The 21,621-nt window shown below is 42.2% G+C and overlaps 1 protein-coding gene across 1 annotated transcript in view; it reads left to right on the top strand.

Moving 5' to 3' along the window:
- The window catches only part of SLIT3 (slit guidance ligand 3), a 791,947-nt gene that overhangs the window by 633,496 nt on the left and 136,830 nt on the right, over positions 1–21,621 (top strand). Inside the window, exons 19-20 of the mRNA XM_006115755.5 lie at positions 5,872–6,035; positions 8,804–8,936. Of these exons, the coding sequence (XP_006115817.1) occupies positions 5,872–6,035; positions 8,804–8,936 (297 nt within the window). The remainder of the gene's footprint in view (positions 1–5,871; positions 6,036–8,803; positions 8,937–21,621) is intronic.

Raw genomic sequence — 21,621 nt, 5'->3', positions numbered from 1 at the left:
TGTGATGTGTGAATGCATGTTCTCCTTATCAGAAACTACATGAAGGGTAAAATTGACCCCTAACCAGGGAGACTGCGCAAGACTATTGCATCACTAGTCCTCACCATTAAATGTGTGTGGCCGTGAAATGGCAACGTGCTGTCTGTAAACAGAGGTGAATTTCACGATGAGAAAATGTAACTGTGCAATGCTAGGTCAAGCAGTGACACAGCTGGGCTGCTTTAGGCTTTCACCAGCTACATCAGAGATGGGGAAATCTACAGCCTGAGGGTTGCATCTGATCCTCCAGGCTTGGGGCCCAGGCTGGCGCTCCAGCCCTACAGCCTCCCTCCTGCACACCGCTCCTATGCCCAGCCCGCTCCTGCACCCTCCCTCCAGTCCAGACTCCACACCCCCAGCCTGCTTCGTAGCACCCCCTCTCACACACTGAACTCATTTTTGGCCCCACCCCAAATCATGAGGGGAGGGTGCATAAAATCTACTAGTCTGGGACCCTGTAGACTCCGGTGTACAAGGGGAATGTGGGGAGCGTCCTTCTGCTTCTCAGTCAGGGTTTGTTTGTTTTTTCTTTTTCTCATTTTTGTGTGGCTCCCAGCTGCTTTTCCTGTGAGTCAGCGGCTCCGGGCCCAAAAAATGTTCCCCAACCCTGAGCTCCTAAAATGCCTTAAGAGGGGACCTTTCTCCTGTGCACCTTGTCCTTGATCTGCAACCTGATCTGCCTGGGTGGACCTCCGCTCTTAGGTAGAGCCTCTCTAACTACAGGGAGCTCGAGAGGGAACCAAAGGATCCCTGAGCTTGGATCATCTGTCGAAATTGAAGAATGTTCTCAGCCCCAGCTCCCCTTCAGCAAAACTTGCTTAGCCGCCTTCCTCCTCCCTGCGGTATTCTGCCAAATGTGCAGGGAAAATTTAAACTCTTCCTCTACACATTACTTTTCTCTAGATATTAGTTTACCCACAAAGAGCTGACAAATCATAGAATGATAGAAATGTAGGGATGGAGGGAACCTTAAAGTCATCGATTTCAGCCCCCTGTTATGTGGCTGGACCATGTAAACCTAGACCAGGGCTATTCAACTTTGGAAGCCCCAGGGGCCACAATGATACTCACAGCACATGCCAAGGGCTGCAGCTTAAGTGCGGTTGCATGTACATGCAAATATATATGCAAATAGTTTCTTTCACACAATGACCTGGCTCTCTTGGCCCCTCCTCCCTGGGGGCTAGAAATGCCGACACCCTGTACCCATCTGTTCCAGCCAGCCTGTCTGCTTGCATCTTTCAATGCTCTTGGGAGATGCCTTGCCATTGCAGAGCATGTTCCCAGTGGAGGCCGTGTTCAAAGGATCCCACCTACGGGCCGTGTGGAGAGCCCCGTGTAAACACTGCAAGCCGCAAATAAAAGGACCACAGGACACATGCAACCCAAGCTGCATATTGAGTAGCCCTGACAGTTATTCCCCATTTTGTGATTGTGTATTTGATTTTTCCTTCTTTCGTAAAGTACTTTGCACTTGTCTGGAGTGGATTTTATCTTGCTGAGGTCAGACCAATTGTCCAATTTGTCAAGGTCATTTTGAATTTGAAATCTGTGCTCCAAGGTGCCTGCAACCCCTCCCAGTTTGGTGCCATCTGCACATTTTATAAGCTTATTCTTTACTCCATTATCTAAATCATTAATGAAAAAGTTCAACAATACCGGACTGGCCCCTGTGGGATTCCACTAGGCACAATCTCACAACAGGACAGCAAATCATAATAACTACTCTTTGTGAATGTTCTTTCAACCAGTTACTCACACACATTCATCTAGGCCATATTTCCTTAGTTTACTTAAGAGAATTCGAATGTAGAGTTCAGATGTATTAATCTTTGGTGTTAGTGATGAATAAAAGGTGAAAATAAAGAAAACAATAAATGTCAGAGTTTACACACCCACTCTCACCCCTGCTTTGAACACACAGCATTTTATTTTTTTAAAAGACGCTTCTCCTCATGAAGGTCTTATTGCTGTGCTGTTTTTCAACCTTCTATCACAGCTATTCCCAGGGTTTAAAAATTCAAGAGTCTATCTGTAGTGAGGGGGAAGGGATAGCTCAGTGGTTTGAGCATTGGCCTGATAAACCCACAGTTGTGAACTCAATCTTGAGGAGGCCATTTAGACATCTGGGGCAAATCTGTTAGGGATGGTACTTGGTCCTGCCATGTGGCCAGGGGACTGGACTTGATGACCTCTCAGGGTCCCTTCTAGTTCTATGAGATGGGTATAAGTAAAAAAGATACAATTCAAGAGTCTTTCTATGATAGGAATAGGCTTTTAGTCTCCATTTTTTGTTGCAACTAATATAATACAATATAATATATACCTGTCCATTAGAGTGTGTGGAAAATGTTATCCCCAAAGGGGCAATCTTCATATGAAAATAGGGCACTTTCATGGATACCATTATACAATCTTAACTGTTACAGTCCCTGCCCTCCTGCCATAATTAACTAGATTAAATTGGCTTTGTAAAAGGATTTGGATTCAATTTATATTTGTGAAGCGCTTGGATATACCCAGAATAAAAGTGGAGTAGATGTGTGAAATATTCTATAAGTTCAATGTAGCCTTTTCTCTAAAAAAAACTCCTTGTATATATATGGAGTCTGTCCCCAATTGTGGAGTGTTTTCGTCTTGGGATTTATGGGTAAACATGGCAGTATGGCAAAAATCCTTTGAAGCACTGGCTGCTTTGGCTTTGGAGTTTAAAAATTTGGCTCATGGAAAAATTGGGCCAATGTCAGTCCATCTGGAAACTGCACAGGCCATCCTGTCTACAGTCCTGTTGTGAGTGAAAGAAAATAGAAACAAATTTAGGATCAAAATAACTGGAAATACATTGTTGCTTTCAGTGTCTCCTTCACCTGAGAAAAGATGTTTGCTTATGACTCTTTGACTCTGAAAGCCGTTCCTTTCCTCCTCATTTTGAGTCCTCTTTCTTGACAGTGAAGTAGTTAGTGGAGTCGTAGTGGAGACAAAGAAAGTTGGGGGTTTTGGTAATTGCACCACATTGTGCTGAGTTTCCTTTTGCTGTTTTAACTCTAAATATAACTTTCAATAGTCAGTGCTAGGCCAGCTTGTAATTACATACCCATTGCTCTGGGTTATTGCTTGTATTGGGGTGTTTTTTTGCTAAAAATATTAGCCAGTTTTCTAAGAGTGGCTGTAAACCATATTGTGGGTGTGTGGTATTGGCCTAAAACTATATAGTCTGGGCATTGGTATGATTATTTGTATTCCTCTCAGTTCACTCAGAGGTTTTTCATGAGATTCCATAGAAATCAAGTTGCAATGGGGGAGGTTTGGCTTAGATATTAAGAAAAACTATTCACTAGGGCTATGTCTACACTGGCATGAATTTCCGGAACTGCTTAAAACGGAATACTATTCCGTTTTCAGTTTTTCCGGAAAAGGAGCATCTACATTGGCAGGCTGCTTTTCCAGAAAAGCCTTTTTTCCGGAAAAGCATCTGCGGCCAATGTAGACGCGCTTTTCCGGAAAAGAGCCCCGATCGCCATTTTCGTGATCGGGGCTTTTTTCCGGAAAAGGCTACTGGGCTGTCTACACTGGTCCTTTTCCGGAACAGTGTTCCGGAATAAGGACTTATGCCCAAGCGGGAGCAGAATAGTTTTTCCGGAATAGCAGCTGATTTTGTACAATAGAGCATCGTTGCTTTTCCGGAAATTCAAGGGCCAGTGTAGACAGCTCGCAGCTTATTCCGGAAAAGCGGCTGATTTTCTGGAATAAGTGGCCCAGTGTAGACACAGCCTAGGAGGGTGGGGAAGCACTGGAATGGGTTACCAAGGGAGCTGGTGGAATCTCCATCCCTAGAAGCTTTTAAGTCCCGGCTTGACATATACCGGGCTGGCATGATTTATTTGGGGTTGGTCTTTCTTTGGGCAGGAGGTTGGACTCAATGACCTCCTGAGGTCTCTTCCAACCCTGGGATTCTATGAATCTGAAGCAGCAATGATTGGATAAAGTCTTGACATAACTTTATTTAATGAGGACTTCAGATTTTTAGGAGCATGTAGGACAGTGGTGTCCAACCTTTTTAAGCACGAGATCACTTTTGGAATTTAAGTGCAATCCAGGATCTACCTCAACTCAAATACCCTGGCCCCGCCTCCTTCTCACCCCTTCTCTGAGGCCCCACCCCTGCTCACACCTTCCTCCCTTCCCCCATCCTCCCTCCTTTTCACCAGGCAGGGGAAGAGGGTTGGGGCACAGGCTCTGGTCTTGGGGATTTGGCGTGTAAGAAGGGCTCTGAGCTGAGCCTGGGGCAGGGGATTGGGGTATAGGAGGGGGTTCTAGGTGCAGGCTCTGTAAGGGAGTTTGTGTCCAGGGCGCTCAGGGCTACGACAGCGGCTTGAAGTGCAGGAGGGGGTTCATAACGGGCAGAGGTTCGGAGCTGGATCAAGCTAGGAATTGCTTACTCAGTTCTGAGTGTTAGTGCAGTGGGGCTAAGGCAGGCTCACCCCTACCGTGGTCCTGGACCACTCCCTAAAGCAGCCAGCAAAAAAATCCCAAAATCTCTAATTATATATATATCTATGAACTAAGGTTCTGTCTACAGCTGTGGTGTCCAACATACTAGTCACTAACCACATGTGGCAGTTTAGCTTCAAAACTGGTTGGACACCACGGCTGTGTCTACACTGGCATGAATTTCCGGAAATGCTTAAAACAGAGTAGTTTTCGTTATAAGTATTTCCGGAAAAAGAGCGTCTACATTGGCAGGCTGCTTTTCCAGAAAAGCATCTGTGGCCAATATAGACGCGCTTTTCTGGAAAAGAGCCCCGATCGTCATTTTCGCGATCGGGGCTTTTTTCCGGAAAAGACTACTGGGCTGTCTACACTGGCCCTTTTCCGGAACAGTGTTCCAGAATAAGGACTTATGCCCGAGCGGGAGCAGCATAGCTTTTCCGGAATAGCGGCTGATTTTGTACAGTAGAGCGTCGTTGCTTTTCCGGAAATTCAAGGGCCAGTGTAGACAGCTCACAGCTTATTCCGGAAAAGCGGCTGATTTTCCGGAATAAGTGGCCCAGTGTAGACACAGCCCACAGGTTTACAGTGACTTCAGCATTGATATTAGATATATGCTTGTGTTTAAGAAGAGAGCTCTTATCCACAGTTTCCTGGGAATCTTGCTTGACAAAATGATTGTTGATATTTGGAGTACATTGGTTTTCTAATAACTGTTTGACTAAACTGCAATATAGACATACCCGTCTTAGGCACTCCATCCAATGGCCTCTTATCATGAATTACTACTATGATAGCCATGTTCTGTGCTACAACAGTTGGACTGCATTTAAAAGATATTTCAGAAGCAGGTACAAGATATGTCATGTACCTCACAATACCTGCAGGCTTGTACTATAATATCATACCCTTTTCTAGATGAGTAAACTTACTCACACCAAGGGCTTATGTACACCCCAAGGCTGTGTTACTTTACTAGCATAGCTACAGTGATACATACCTCTCTCTCTCTTCCCCCATTATACAGTATAAATGTGCTTAAACCAATATAGTTTATTTCTTTATAAGAAAGAGAATAAGTTATATGAATGAAAAGTACCTTGATACTGATATAGCTGCATTCTCACAAAGAATTGTATCTGTATAAATCACACACCCCTTACAGGCATTTATACTGGTATATGATTTCTGGGTAGAACAGGCCTAAGTTAATTGTCCAGGCTGTCACTGAAAATAAGGGGCAGAGCCTTGAACAGAATCCTTGAGCTCTGAATATATGGGCTTTCACTAATTCCTGTAGTATCTGACCATGTTTAATGTATTTCTCTCTTAATTCCCTTTCAGTAATTTGCTGTCTAATCCCTTTAATTGTAATTGCCATCTGGCATGGCTGGGGAAATGGCTGAGGAAAAGGAGAATTGTCAGTGGAAATCCACGTTGCCAGAAACCCTCTTTCTTAAAGGAGATTCCAATTCAAGATGTGGCCATCCAGGACTTCACCTGTGATGGTAAGGAAACTTGATGGGGCTTAGTATTTCACTACCAGACTGGTATTTCTGCTGGTTTTATCACGGAGTCAGCACCATGATATCATGATGAAAAAAGATTAATCAAATTTGTAGTAGAACCTCAGAATTAAGAACACCTCAGGAATGGAGGTTGTTCATAATTCTGAAATGTTCATAATTCTGAACAAAATGTTATGGTTGCTCTTTCAAAAGTTTACAATTGAATGTTAACTTAATCTGGAATCTCCATCTCTGGAGATATTTAAGAGCAGGTTAGATAGACATCTATCAGGGATGGTCTACATGGTGCTTGGCCCTGCCGTGAGGGCAGGGGACTGGACTCAATGACCTCTCAAGGTCCCTTCCAGTTGTAGTGTTCTATGATTCTATGATACTGTGATTAATACAGCTTTGATTAATACAGCTTTGCAGAAGGAAAATGCTGCTTTCTCTTGAATTTTTTTAAGTAATTGACATTTAACCCAGGACTGTGTTTTATTTGCTTTTTAATGTCTCTGTTGCTGCCTGATTACATCCTTCTGGATCCAAATGAGGTGTGTGTTAACTAGTCCATTTGTAATTGTGGTGCTCGTAACTTTGAGGTTCTGTCATAGTCAGGAGGGAGAGAACTGTCCGGAATCAAATGTCATTGTTCTGTATCATCTGGGACTTCATTTTTTTGTTGGTGATGGCACCTGGATAGATTCCCATATTGTGGTCCCCCTCCCTCCAAACCCAGACATAAGTACAAATTCTTGCACAATCGTCTGGTTGCTCTGTAGTCTTTCAGAATACACCTCTTTTCAACCTTGAATCCTGCATTCAGCTCCTTGCCAGGGAGTTTGATGAACAAAACCATCTTCCTTGAGAATGATGCCAGTGTAGTTAGTGATTTTTCCTCCTATTCTCTTTCCCTCTGAGGACAGTGGGAATGGGGCTTGCTAGGAGAACCCACAAGATCTAGGGGCTCTGGAGTTTCATCAGTTATATCATGGGAATATAGGAATGTCAGAGAAAATTAACCCAAAAAATATCAGTGAAGTGTAATGAATGGCAGTGATCATTTCCTTCTCTGCTAGGGAGGGTCCCAGGTGTTGCTGCATTTGTATTGTGACAACTGCTAGGACCCTTGTACATGAAACAGGACGTCATCATGCTACATGCTTTACAAACACAGAACAAAATGATGGTCTGTGCTCCAAAGGCCTTTGCAGAAGTACTTCAGTTCTGCTCTGTGTGGGGATAGGAGGCTCTGAAGAGGTTTGTGCTCTCTGTGCACATCAGCCTCTATCTCCCCGTGCAGCAAGATTTGGGGGTGATAGCACAGGGTGAGAGTGGAGTAACCAACTTCAAATTCATCAGCTTTGGCTCAGTGGGACTGCCCAGGTGCATAAAGTTGCTCTTGCACTTAATCATTTGCAGGATAAGCAAATAATTTAATACAAGACACATGAGTGAATATAAGAAACAATAGGGGAAAGTAAGCAGGGGAGACCAGGAGTTACAGCAAAAGATCCTGTGGCTATTTAGTTAAGTTTCATGCATATCTTTGTGGCATAGGCTCTTCCATAATGATGAAGGGTTTTCCTCCATTCTTCTTTCTTCTTTTTCCCTCCATCATGCTTAATGCAAACCATCTCCTTTCACATACTCACACTCATGAGTGAAAGTTGTTACGATTACTTTGCAGACCTCTAGAAGGGCTTCCAGTCTAGTTTAAACGTGATACATGTGACAGACCTGTGAAAGAAAGAAAATCATCTCGGCCTCAATTAGTCTTTGTATCGGTCTTAAATAAATGAAAATATCTAATGGGAATATGGCTATATGATTTAAGTTTAATATTTCAGAGTTCAAGACATTCAGTTTGCTTGCATTCTTATCATGATCATCTCAAGTATGTTTCACAAACTGTTTCCTTCCATGTGCATCTTGATACTGCAGTTTGCATTTTCCTCATGTTCTGTGAAGCGTGTTGTTTTTGGGGAGAATCCATGCTTTAATGTTCTTAACTTCAAAGACTTAGTTACGTCCATGCAAGCCCCATTGTTATTCAATTATGAGATTTTATCTCTTGTTTATGGAAGTTTGAATTCACTTTTAGGGGTATTAGGTATTTTTATGCATGCACAGATGGATTGCCAGAAATTCTGGGAGTGCAGCTCAGTTTGTTTGTTTGTTGTTTGTTTGTTGCCTAGTTATCCTTGTCAACAACGAGGTTTAAAATTAAAGTGATAAATGAAGTACCACGCCAACATTAAAAGTCGACACTTAACATTGAAGTGACATCATGAGGAAATAAAGCTAGATAGTTATTTAAAGAAAAGATTCATTGTAAAGCATAAAGTAGGTCACGATTGTCTTCTGTCGAGATAAGATTAAGGCTAATACTTTGGTAAAGTTTTCCATTTCAGCTAACATGGGGGATTTCTGGAGTGCCTGAGAAAAGGCTATTTAATGGTTAAAGATTCATAGAATTTCAAAAAGCTAGGTAGCTTTTTGATAAAACGTTGCTATCCTTTCCCTTTAAAACATTAGCCATTATTTTTCAGGGCAGATTTGGATCCTGACACCAGTGATCCAGTATGAGGTTTTGAGGTGACACTAAATATTAGGGGACAAAAAACAGCCCAACCATTGTAGACCTATAGATCTCCCTATTTTGTACTAGATGCAAGCAGTTACCTCTGGAGCAAGCCCTCCTGGCCTGCATGGTAGCGTTCCTTCCCAAATATTAGGGCCCTCATTTTCTTTCTCTCTCTTTGCAGGTAATGATGAAAGCAGCTGTCTGCTCTCTCCTCGTTGTCCGGATCCGTGTACTTGTGTAGACTCGGTGGTGCGCTGCAGTAACAAAGGTCTGCGCATCCTACCCAAAGGCATCCCGAAGGATGTGACTGAGCTGTAAGTTACATTTTATATTGCTCCTTTCACAAGAAAGGGGGGCTAGATACTGTTCTAGTTTAGGTCCATGGGAGTTTGCCATGGACTTCAGTGAATGAATCTTTGTATTTTGATCCCTTCCTTATCTTTTTGATTGTTGCGGCCTTTTTCTTATGCCCAAGCAGGCTGTAACTGCCTCTGGTACTCTGAACAGAGAGGAGATGTCATTTTATATTTTACACAAGCCATGTATTAGTTTCTATTCATTCTATATGTCGGGAGCACATGAATAAGTCAATACTGCATAATATTTAGTGCATTTTCAGCAGCTTGAGATCAAAATGGACAATTTGAAAGAGCTCTGGAGACTGTATTGCTTACATACATCTGTGGGCTAATTATCCCACCACATGACATTTTTCAAAAGAAACAGCAGGGAAAACAAACAGTGGATTCTTTTCTGTTCTCTTCTCGTTAAATGTCTAAAATAACAGAGGTAATTAGATTAAATTGTAAAGCGAATGTGCATGAGTTATGGGAGCCATTCTAGCTTTATTCATTTACTATGAATTTACAGGAAAGAAATCTATAATACTGGAGGATCTGAATGGCTTGAAGGGTTGGTAGTAGAAATACAGAGCTTTTTACCTCTAGGTCACACACACTGAAATCTAACCTAGATGAATAGTTATTGGAAGTTATTACCAGCTAATAGTGTTTATATATGAAAGTAGTTGGTTACCATATATTGAGAGTATATAAAGTTAGTCAGTCCATTTTCAACTGAGCAGGCATCCATATCTGATTGACGCTAATTAGCACTATTATTGGTAGACACAAGGGAGACGAGTGTAATAGGCATTACAGTTTCACTCTTCACCGTTCAAAGGAGAGTATTTTGCACTGCTGCTGCGTGGGATTTTCTTAAACTGTATCCTTTGGGAGGATTGAGCAACAGCAAGCTGAGGCCACTTTACTTCTGAAAGAGAGTGTAAAACACACAAGGGTTTAATTCACTTTAAATTATGGGTTAAATTCATAGCTTTACTTGATTAATCTGAACTATTCTGAGTGTTCCAGAGCAGAAAAGTCCATAGTGAGCCTGTGTGGTGTTATGTCTGCTGTAAAATAGGGCTCCTGAGTGTTCTGCATAGATACAGATGCTGCTGGAAAAAAACAATTAGTACCTCAAATGCTCAAGATTATTTTTAGGTTACTAAAAAAAATTCTTGCTGAATGAAGTATAATTCTGCTCTGAAAAGTGACTCGAATTGGAGAAGCGAAAGAGTACATGTTTTTCATATATAAGCGATTTCTGGTCACATTTGTGCAGTTCATGAACTAATAATACAGTTTCATCTGAAAGTCAGTTTCATTCTTATCCTTCTAATGTGTCATCACCAGTAGTGCGGCCCCACCCCCGGGTGCCCAGCGCATGAGTGGACCCGCCCCCGGGTGCCCGGCATCCCCAAAAGGTTGGGGACCACTGGACTAGACCATCCCTTATCGACATTTTTCTAACCTACTCTTAAATATTTCCAGAGATGGAGGTTCCACAACCTCCCTAGGCAATTTATTCCAGTGTTTGACTATCCTGAAAGTTAGGAACTTTTTCCCAATGTCCAACCTGAACCTCCCTTGCTGCAGTTTAAGCCCATTGCTTCTTGTTCTATCCTCAGAGGCCAGGAAGAACAAGTTTTCGCCCATCTCCTTGTGACAAATTTAGATTCCTGAAAACCGCTATTATGTCCCCTCTCAATCTTCTCTTTTCCAAACTAAACAAGCCCAATTCTTTCAGTCTTCTTTCATAGGTCATGTTCTCTAGACTTTTAATCATTCTCATTGCTCTTCTCTGTGCCTTCCTCAATTTCGCCACATCTTTCTTGAAATGTGGTGCCCAGAACTGGACACAATACTCCAACTGAGGTCTAATCAGCAAAGAGTAGAGCAGAAGAATGACTTCTTGTGTCTTGCTCACAACACACCTGTTAATGCATCCTAGAATCATGTTTGCTTTTTTTGCAACAGCGTCACACTGTTGACTCATATTTAGCTTGTGGTCCACTATAACCCCTAGATCTCTTTCTGCCGTACTCCTTCCTAGACAGTCGTTTCCCATTCTGTATGTGTGACACTGATTGTTCCTTCCTAAGTGGAGCACTTTGCATTTGTCCTTATTAAACTTCATCCTGTTTACCTCAGACCATTTCTCCAGTTTGTCCAGATCATTTTGAATTATGACCCTATTTTCCAAATCAGTTGCAACCCCTCCCAGCTTGGTATCATCTGAAAACTTTAGAAGCGTACTCTTTATGCCAATATCTAAATCGTTGATGAAGATATTGAAGAGAATAGGTCCCAAAACAGACTCCTGCAGAACCCCACTTGTTACAGCTTTCCAGCAGGATTGTGAGCCAGTTATGCACCCACCTTATAGTAGCCCCATCTAAGTTGTATTTGCCTAGTTTATTGATAAGAATATCATGTGAGACTGTATCAAATGCTTTACTAAAGTCTAGACAGCAGCATGGGATGCCAGGCAGGAGCTGGTCTGTGAGGGGAGCAGTTTAAAAACCTGCTCCCCACATAGACCAGCTGTCTGTCATCCTGAGCTATTGCCTCTGATAGGGTATGTCTACACTACCACCCTAGTTCGAACTAGGGTGGTAGTGTAGACATACCCATAAAGAGGCAGCAGAGGAGGGTGGCAGCCCCCCCGTCTGGGAGGGTGGTGGTCTGAGCTCCCAGACCCCCGGTGCAAGCTGGAACTGAGCCGGGCTCCCTGCTGGCCTGGCTCCTAATATACTTTAAATGCAGACCTGCAGGAGGGATAGGTCCTGAACCCGATGCAAGCCAGGACTGAGCTGGGCTGCTGGCCAGCCTGCTAAAAAATTTACTGGTGGGGGCAAGAGGGGCAGGAAATGCAGGTAGTCAATAGCATTAACCAATAAGCTTTTGCTTATCTGTTAATTGCTTCATCAACTATTCTATTACAATCCTATCCTTGCAGTTTGCTCTATCCTTGTCTTGTTCTTTCCAAATGAAATTTGCTGTCTGTGATCTGACAAGTACAGCTTCATGGAACTGAACAGTCTAATCAACTTGAATGTGCAACCCTCCAGTTGAGCTTTGTGTTTATGAATCCATAAACTTTGCAATGGAACTAACTCCAAACCACACCTCCTTTTGCATGGTATCACTCTGCCTTTTGCATGTGTTGGAAGTAAACTTTAAATCCAACCCAGCTGATTTTGTCACTTTCTGATTCCTTCAGCCAACCTGAACTTGAAAGGCCAGCTTGTCACTAAAAACAAACCCAGGCAAATTTCCCTTGACATCAGTTCCTGAAGCAAAAGGTTTTTGTCTGAAATGAAAAGTATATAAACAAGTTCACAAATTTCCTCTTTGCTTCCTGGTTCAGGTCAAGATGTCAGCTATGTTCTAGAAAGCCTTGTGTTATCTAGGATGTAGTTGTCTGTGGATTTCAAAAGTTTTCCAAAAGTTTAAAGGCTTTTAAAAACTGGGAGGGGGGAAAACTATCTGAAGAGTTTCACCTTCTATCTAGCAGGCATAGATTCTTCTGTGCCTTCCCCCATACACCTGCCATATGGAATTAAACAGGTTTTCATAACTACTTCAGTTTTGACTTCTATAGCTCAGACATTTCTAAATTATCTGTGTTTTTCTAATAGCATCAACTTCCACATTAAACAACCCTATATTCGTTGCTTCTGGTGGTAGAAACAGGAGCTTCCCCGCAGGTTTATTAGGACTATGAAACAAATATCTTCCCTCCCACAACAGGGAGGGACTCCCATCCTGAGTCCTTGAAAGCACTCTGTATCGCTAGTGAGCCATTGTCCTTTGGCAAGGGCTGCAAATTATTTAAGTAACCACTTACTCTGAGAGGTTCAAGATCCAACCCTCAAGCAGCACCGCTTTTGAGTAGCTAATTTATGTACACAAAAAATCCACAAAGACCTGCATGAGAAGGGAACCAGCCAGAACAGCTGAGGTGCCTCTCTATGGCTGCCACTCATGCTCCAGCACTTGTCTACCATTTCAGCAGGTGTTGACCTCCCACATGAGAGAAATGGCCGGTTCATCAGCTCATTCCAGGTTCATGCCCCCACCTGCCTCCATTTTCAGGCACACTGGTTTGCTGTGATTCCTAGAGAGCAATAGTTCCCTCACGCTGGATGACTGTATCCTGCCCCTCACACCAGACAGTAGAATAGTAGCTGTGTCACTGTAGACAGAGCCCTTGGTGATGGCTGGGGCAAGGATTTAGTGTTAATTGTCTTTACGGTTCATGGCTCTTTTGCTGGGAGGAATCTGATGTAGTGTTCTAAGTAATGATGGACTTCAGGGATTTTGATTAATGCTGTGGAGACTTGCACTTAGAAACTTCCATTTCCACATTAGAATGGCAGCTTCTATAAAAAGCTGTAAGCTGAAATGCTTTTTATTAAAATGTAACTTACTTTATACATCACATTTTAATAAAAAAAATGGCCATACAGCTTACCAAGCCAGTAAATTAGTATTGCATATAAAACTCCAAAATAGCTCTGCAACAGGAAATTTCTAACTGCAACAGGTACTAAATAACAAAGTGCTGAAATGAATATACCTCTTACAAGGAGACAGAGAATTTCATTCTGCAGCGGGTAGAATTTCATAATATCCTAGTTCAGTGGAAAAGCCTAAATAGAGTATTGGCACTGGTGTTATTGCAGTGATGGCAGGCAGGAAACTTAGGCTCTCTGCCTCTCTGATTTTCCTCTTGGGTTTCCATCCTGGATTGACTGTATAGACTCATAAGCAGGCTGAGCATAGAACATGTATGTGGGTGCCCTTGATGTCAACTTAAAGGAAGGGCCACAATGAAGCAATTACTCTTAGCTTTATTGCTTGTATCCCTTTCTACATATAAAATACATTCTAGAAGGTCTGTTTTGCAAGTTAATTGAAATGTTAATAGAACTGTCCTGAGCAGGCCGGGCCAAAGAGTTTGTGGGGCCCAAGGCAGCATTTTGTGTTTGGTTGAACCTAGGGTTGCCAGATGGTTTCAACAAAAATACCGGACACATTTGACATTACATCACAATCTACATTACATCTTATTTAGAAAACTAGCCAATTAGCCCATCATAAGACGGGATTTTCAGGTCTTTCCTCCACGTTGGTCTTCTCTCCTGAGCCTCTGGTCTCTTGCTCCGTGTCTCTTTCTTTCTCTCCTCCTCCTTCTACTGCCTCCCCCTCTCTCTCTCAGCTCTCCTCCGCCTTCTGCCTCTCTCTCCGTCTCTTTGGGTATGTGTACACTACAAAGTTAATTCGAACTAACAGTCATTAGTTCGAATTAACTTTCATAGGCACTACACATGCAAACTGCTAATTCGAACCTGTGCTGCATGGGGAGCGTGGACCCCAAAAGGCCGCCTGAGCTGCTTGTTGCCACGTGGTGACCCGGCTGAGTGGCACAGAAGTCATCCAAGCGCCACAGCGGGAGGCAACAGCGCCTCCTAGAGGGAACAGCCAGCGTTTTAGCGTTACAGAGTCACAGACATTGAGCTACTATATATATGATACCGGACATTTATATTTTCTCATTTATATTTTCCCAATTTGTTTCCTGGACAGAAAGCTCAAATACTGGACTGTCCAGTTCAAGACTGGGCACCTGGCAACCCATGGCCGGGTGGCTCCCAGACAGAGCAGGGGAGCGAGCAATTGGGTATGTGGGACTGGGCGGGCACCAGACAGCATGGGGCCCTGAAGACACAGGGCCCAAGGCAACCTCCTTGCTCGCCTTGCTCTAAAGCCGGGCCCGGTCCTGAGTTAGGCATAGTGCAGACAGGTGTTGTACAAGCTTTCTTCGTACTGTTTTGCCAACACACTTCCATCCTGCTATTCCAGCCCTAGGTGTCTCTAAACATAGAAATTGCCAGTCGTGTAAAGTAAATGGACTGGTTCTGTAATGTGAGAAATCTAGAAGGGTCAAATCTATAGAAGGGATAGGTCTTTATCAGCTCCAAATGATTGACTGGGGAAGGAATGAAGGACAGCCGTCAAAGAGACAGCAGGGTTATTATGGGATCACAGATTGGGCCTGTGGCTGTACTACACATAGAAAGCTTTGAGAGGAGGTGTAAAATGAAAGAGTCCCTGGAAGCCCTTTATTCCCTTGACATTTAGAGCCATGCTGCCACCAAACACCTACCGGTAGTTGGTCCCAAGCTTTCCTTTGGAAGAAAAGTCTTCACATTGCTGTGAAGGGTTCTAGGGAAGATAACGCTGGCAAGGTCAGGTATATCCTGCAGTGTAAATCTCTTGGAGTTTTAAGAAGGACGATATCCCAGCTAGTTGCCATTCCTCAGCCATCCCACACTTTTCAAAACCCTTCTGCCCATCTCCCCGTCTTTCCACAGGTTTCATTAGAGGGGAGGAGGATGCCACATAAAATATCTTACTGCCCATTCTTACGTTACTGGTATGGTTAGCCAGTCCACACCTGGGCTTCCTTTGATCTCTGTGTGGGTCTGAAGGGAAGACTTGTCCTTTGAGTTAAATCAGATTTCTAGTCCTGCAGTAAAACAGTAAAACAGTAGCATACCGATCAAGTGCACAGCCCAGTGTCACTCCAGATCAGTGCCTTCTTATTGTCTGAAGTAACTTTCCCAAGCATGCTTCTCATCCATTACCTCAGTACTTGAGTTTTATTTCTATTTTTAAAAGAAAGAGTAATCTCTATTAAAGGGCTGGCTGTATCCAATAAAGGCCTGACAGTATCCAGCTGTTGTTGTTAGGTCTATGGGAACTAGCAAGCTTTTGCATTGGGGAGAAAATACTGGAGTTGCTTATGTTATTATAATGATAATAGTCTAGTTTTAGATTAAATATACATCAATCATGTAGTCTCTGAACTCATAATACTCTGGCGATACTACGCACTTGGACAGAGAAGGGATGGGGGTGGTATGAAAACTAAGATGTACTGCAACTTTTTATTTGTGTTGTTGTGCATATCTACAACATGTTTAATGCATTCCCATATCACATTTCTTTTCCTTTCCTCACACTCTCCCATGCTCTTCTCTGGCAACTTCAGCTTCCATTTAGATAATCCCTCCAAGGCCTTAGCTGTGCACTTCCCTACCCTCAGTTCTCTGCATTCAGCCTGTTGCAATCAAGTAGATATCGCAAATTTACAAGAAGTCACCTGAGATTAATATAGACTTACTAGCCTGTTGTGTGCCATCGCCCAGTGCTGCCATAGTATCATCTGCATCATTGCTGATCAATGTAATAATCCTGAAGTGGAAAATCTGAAACAAATATCTGTTTGTGGCTGCAAATGCCTGTCCTTGCTGGGCAATCAGCGCTATTTGTGCACAAACAGTTAACATGCAATTAAGTGGATTTTCTTTTTAATAATAAAAAGAGAGAGAAACAATGTAGGTGAAAGCTTAGCCAGGCTTGGCCTTGAGGCTGCTTCAGTCAGGAAAGATATTGCAGTCTGCTTAATATATTGTAAAGGGAAACACTTTCAATTGAGAGAGTTTAAATTATTCTATAAAAGGGAATTTTTAGCTATTCCCAAAATAGAGAGTTTAAATCAGTATTTCACATATGAGAGTTTTAAAAAGGACATAGATCAACAGTTATTAAATGGTCTTTTGAGTGGTATAAAGGTCTCACAGGCATCAGAAAGCTGACTTTAGCACTTACAGAGCATGTCAGAGAAATTAGCTATGGAACCCTCGTGACTGTATTTTAAACAAAGGCATATTTTCTATAGGTTGTTTTAAAATAGCAATTTTAGTGGAGATGAGCCCAAGAAAATGCCAAACTTCAGAGCGTTCAGAAAATTCAAATCTAGACCTAGAGCTGGATCCAAATTTTGCAAATGCCCCTGTCTATTTAGTGAGCTCAACTGAAACCCCAGATCTTAAGATCCTTTCAAAGCATTGACATCTGACATTTCCTGGTACGTCATACTTCATTTCCTCCCTCTCTGCCAGAATTTTTTTGGTAAAAGAAAGTTGCCTCAATTTCAAACAATATTCTGAAGATCCCATCAAAAATGTTTTGATCCTAACTTAATTTTGCAACTTAGATATAATGTAGCAGTGCCAAGCAACTCCTACTTTTTATCTCAAGTGTTTAAAATAAAAATCCCCACATTATGATAGTTTTCCCCATCCTTCCCTTATGCCCATTTAGTTACTTTCTGAGAACTCTATTGACCTTTTGGCTGCCACTCTTAGCACAGAATGCTTCTGTGGATTTGTCTTTATGGCAGAGCAGGCATTCTGTCATACCAAAAATTGCAAGTGATTCAAAGCTTTACATGCCACTTTGGCACCTTGTGGTAGTGGTATCGCCTCAGATCCAAGTGTTCTCTGATATAAAAATAGACAATTTAGAAAAAAACTGTCATTTTAAATGCATCTTTTTTTTTTTTCAAGTAAAGTAGGATTGAATGTACGCTGAATTCACTGAAACATTTAGGTTTAGGATTAAGTGCATGACTTTGAATTTCGGCTTTAGCTATTGTATTAACTTAGCTCTGTGTAAATGTCACAAGAATAAAGTCCTACCAAGTGGCATATGATGTAGAATCCAGTCAAGTTTGGTCCTGGTCATGCTTTTTCAATGGCAGAAACTCAAATCAACATGTCTTCTCATTATATCATTATATTGGAGAAACCTGTAGATGTTTCAAATTAACTTAAAATAAGTTTTGAGAATTATTTTACTAGAATATGTCATCACTCTATGTATAGTGTGACAGAGAGTTAAACAGAAAAGCTTTGTGCACCCCTAATGACTTCTGTGCATGATAATGATATTATCAGTAATTTTTCAGAGTAAAATTTTTAGGAAGCTGTTGTGTTCTATTCACAAAATGTTTCATTGGCATAAATATTACCACTTTGTGTTAATACCCTAAAATAATCAGGAAATTGTTGGGAATATTGTAGCCGAATATGCTCTGCAAAGAAGATATGATGTAGCAGTTCAACTCCAAAGGCCCAAAGGTTTGTGTCTACCTTGGAATACCGATGAAAAATACTCCTTTCAGTGTTCAATTGCTAAACACTCACCAGATAGCAAGAAACAATGGGGGAAGGCTTTGCCTAGCCAAAAAATACCCCCACATGAATTGGAATTGGAAAATGCCCCAAAATGTATTCTGAAGCTTTTACCGCTGTGTTGCAAGAATTGTGCCTATCGTCTTAAATAAGGATTCCTGAGTAGCTTCTAAAGTTTATCCTTCAGACTTACTTTTGATTTCCTTATTTTGGAATAAATACTAGATCCTTTACTTAGCCAAAGTCTATGGGTTTAGTTCATGGAAAGAAAGTGTCAAGCGGGAGTAACTCTTGAGCTTAGGGCACTTGCACATTCCCTTAAGATACTACTCCTCGCCAAGATTGTTCCTACCTTCCCCAGCGAGTTCAGACAGTCCTATACCATGATGGTTTAGTGACTATGTCCAGGAAGTACATTCCCCGCCCCAAAGGGTTACTGACTGATTGAAGCCAACACATTGGTGTGGAGAGGGAAAAAATAGAGTTCCAACGAACCTTTGGGTTGACAGCAAATCACCTTTCTTTTGCATTGAGAATGCCAGGGATTTTTGTAAGCAGCCATCTACACCTACGTACTTGTGTTCCACTCGGGTTTGGATCTGCAGTGAATGCCTGGATATGAAAACAGACTTCAGGGGGCATGTAGTCTGGGCTATCTTGCCCTGGAATGTGGACCTGGCGACAGCAGCATGTGCGTTGAACTCTCGAGTTCACTCTCTGGGGATGTCCACAGATGCATGCTGGACCTGAAGTGGTTGTGTTACCGGATCTGGAAGTGGCAGGCGCAGTTCTGAAGTAAAGGACAGCATAACCGGGAAACTCCGGATCTTGAACAAGGACTCATTTGTCTTTGACACTGCTGCTAAGGAGGGGTTTGAAGACCACCGTTACATGAAATCTTATCCCTCATGTGATGTCTTTCTCCTTTTTCCTACTTTATCTCATCCAAGCTATCTACCCGTTGTCCTTCCTGGGATTCTCGTAATGATTATATTATCATGCTCGCTGTCGCTGGATTTGACATACTGGGTTGGATGAGCCACCCGGGGCACTTCCATCTTGCCCCAAATAACCCAAAAAAGAAACCTGCAAGCATTTTAAAACTCGCCAGAGTCCATGGGTTAGTGCATGAGAAGAAAGTGTCAAGAAAGTGGAATTCTTTTCCACCAAGTGACAGCTCTCCAGTTTTTCAGGGTCAGTTCCAAAATAACTCACAGCTGTTGCACCCCATTCCATTTGGGGCAAATGGCTGATGGATCATACAGCTCTGTATCTACTTGCCCTAGCCCAGACTAACCTCTCGCTCTCTTTCAGTGCAGATGGCATTCTGGTGGAGCCGGTGCACGGCCAGCAGTAGGCTTCCAACAATTCACTGTCTTCTGCCCCTGTAGGAGAGGGAAAACCAGGATTTATCCCCTCTGAAGTATAGCTCATTTACTTCTCAGTCCTTGTCAAGGGTTAACTGGTCAGTGTACCATGCCTCACTTGGTGCATGGGATGTCTGCACATACAAGGATCAATCCATTTGAAAGTCAGTTTTTTTTTTTCATTTCAGGAGGATTTTGCCTTTGGACAAAAATACAAAAAGTTGTGGTCCCCTTTCTCCAATCTAATCCTAGCAGTACTTGGGTTATTTCCCCCATCTGCTCTAAATGTAAATCTAGCTTTATAGGATCCCTGGTCACATAGGGAGTTCATAAGTGAAGAGGGAAAGGTCAGTTTTTCTTTCTATTCATTTGATAGCTGAAGAATTTTTCATTTTATTATTAGGCTCCAACATTTAATATCTTATGAGAAATTCTTCCCAGGATTTGTTTAGTTTATGAACTAGAGCGGAGGCAACAGAAAAATGGGGGAGGGCATTACACTGAAACTGAGGAGAGAAAATAAAATACAAGTTGATATAAATAATGTATTCTGTAATAAAAGGCAGTAGCTTTTCTGTACACTCTTATTTACTTTTAAATAATGCAGACAAATAAAACTCAACTTGCAGCAAGAGTCTTTTAGACCAAATACCTTGCAAAAAATTCTTTGGCACTATAGCAGCTTACATGGAGACAAAACCAATAATATGTTAGTAGCTATAATTATTGTTGTTTGCTCTTTTAAATGAAGACCAAGTGGGTTTGTTGCTAAAGAAAATAAAAATTGTGTATGGTGCAGATTCTGAGATGATCATTTTGATATATTTTTGGCTTTAGATGCAGTACTCTAAGTACTCTGCTACATGTGGGTGTATGTACTCCCTGACCTGATAACCCTTTGAAGGGCATAACAGTTATTTCAATAACCTAGGTCTATCTGAGAGGACCTCCACCGCAAAGTGCCTCAAAGGGAGGAAATCTGTGCATGCCCTGACTCAAGCATATCCTTTTCATCATATATATTCGTGAGGAAGTTGCATCTGTTCCCCTATAGAAAAGGCCACTGCAGTTGCACGGAAAACTGGCAGATGCCTGCGGAGTCACATGGGCCAATGTCATGTTAGGGCTGTACTGGCCTTTCCTCATTGGAAGTGCAGCACCATTGGATCCTCTCTATGATTGTCTCCACACGCTGTATGAGACCTGAAAGAAGTAGGCTGTGTTATCTTTGACCAGTTTTTCCACAAACAAAATGAGGACACTGCACATAATCCATCCCATCCTGCTGTACCACAACCTCCTCACAGCCCCAGAACCCTGGGGCTTCATGGCTTCGGGTACGAGAAGAGAATGCCAGAGAAGAGACAAGCCCCCGCTTCAGTACAGAAAATCCAGCCCCTCTTTGCAGGTGGCTCGGTGTCCTTTTTTCATTTACATCCTAATCTCATGATGGCTGACAAATACAATGATCATCTAATAATCTGATCTAATCCCTATTGCCACAGGTCTCCCACCTTTTTGTCCCAGATGTAGACACACACCATGAAGCCATGTTACACTTTCTGCCTGAAATCACTTTTAGGATGTAGAGCCATTTTCCTCCTCTGCTTCCACAGCTTTGTTTAGAAGAGAAGTTTTGGTTCTCACGGGCTTGATTCTACATTTGTCACCTCATTGAGGGTTATTTGACTAAGGAGTGCAAGAGCAAGCCCTCCATATCTTAAAATATGGATACACAGATTCCACCAGTAGAATGAGAGGACCCTCCATAGACGCTGGCTGTTTCCCACTTGAAGTGAGAGTCTATACTGTTGCCATCTGGTAGCTATTTTGAAGCACTTTCAAATCTTTAACCACAGTTCCTAATGTCTCTGTTTTATAATACTTTCATAATTAATCCCTTTTGCGTTTTTTTAGCGTTATAATACTTTGACCGTAGCAGGCTTACCTTGCCCTAATCGTGTTAATGTATTTAAAATTCAGTGGTTTTATGAGAAGTGACAAATTGACTTGAAGGATCTAGATAAGTACCTAGATACCACATGCATGTGTGCACAAGTGAACCATGTAATTGCACATGCATTTTTCAAGGGAGATACTTACCCGGCTTTGCTAAATGAGAACATCCTGGCAACATTTCAACCATTACAATGAGTTTTTTCAGACCCCAAATGAAGTGATTGTTTCAGTGCTTCTGATGTGAGGAGACTTGCAATTGCCCCAGAGATTCAACAATCTTTA

This window comes from Pelodiscus sinensis, chromosome 16 (genome assembly GCF_052426305.1).
Source record: "Pelodiscus sinensis isolate ZL-2025 chromosome 16, ASM5242630v1, whole genome shotgun sequence".
Taxonomy (NCBI): Eukaryota; Metazoa; Chordata; order Testudines; family Trionychidae; genus Pelodiscus; species Pelodiscus sinensis.
This window is presented reverse-complemented; position numbering and strand designations above follow the sequence as displayed.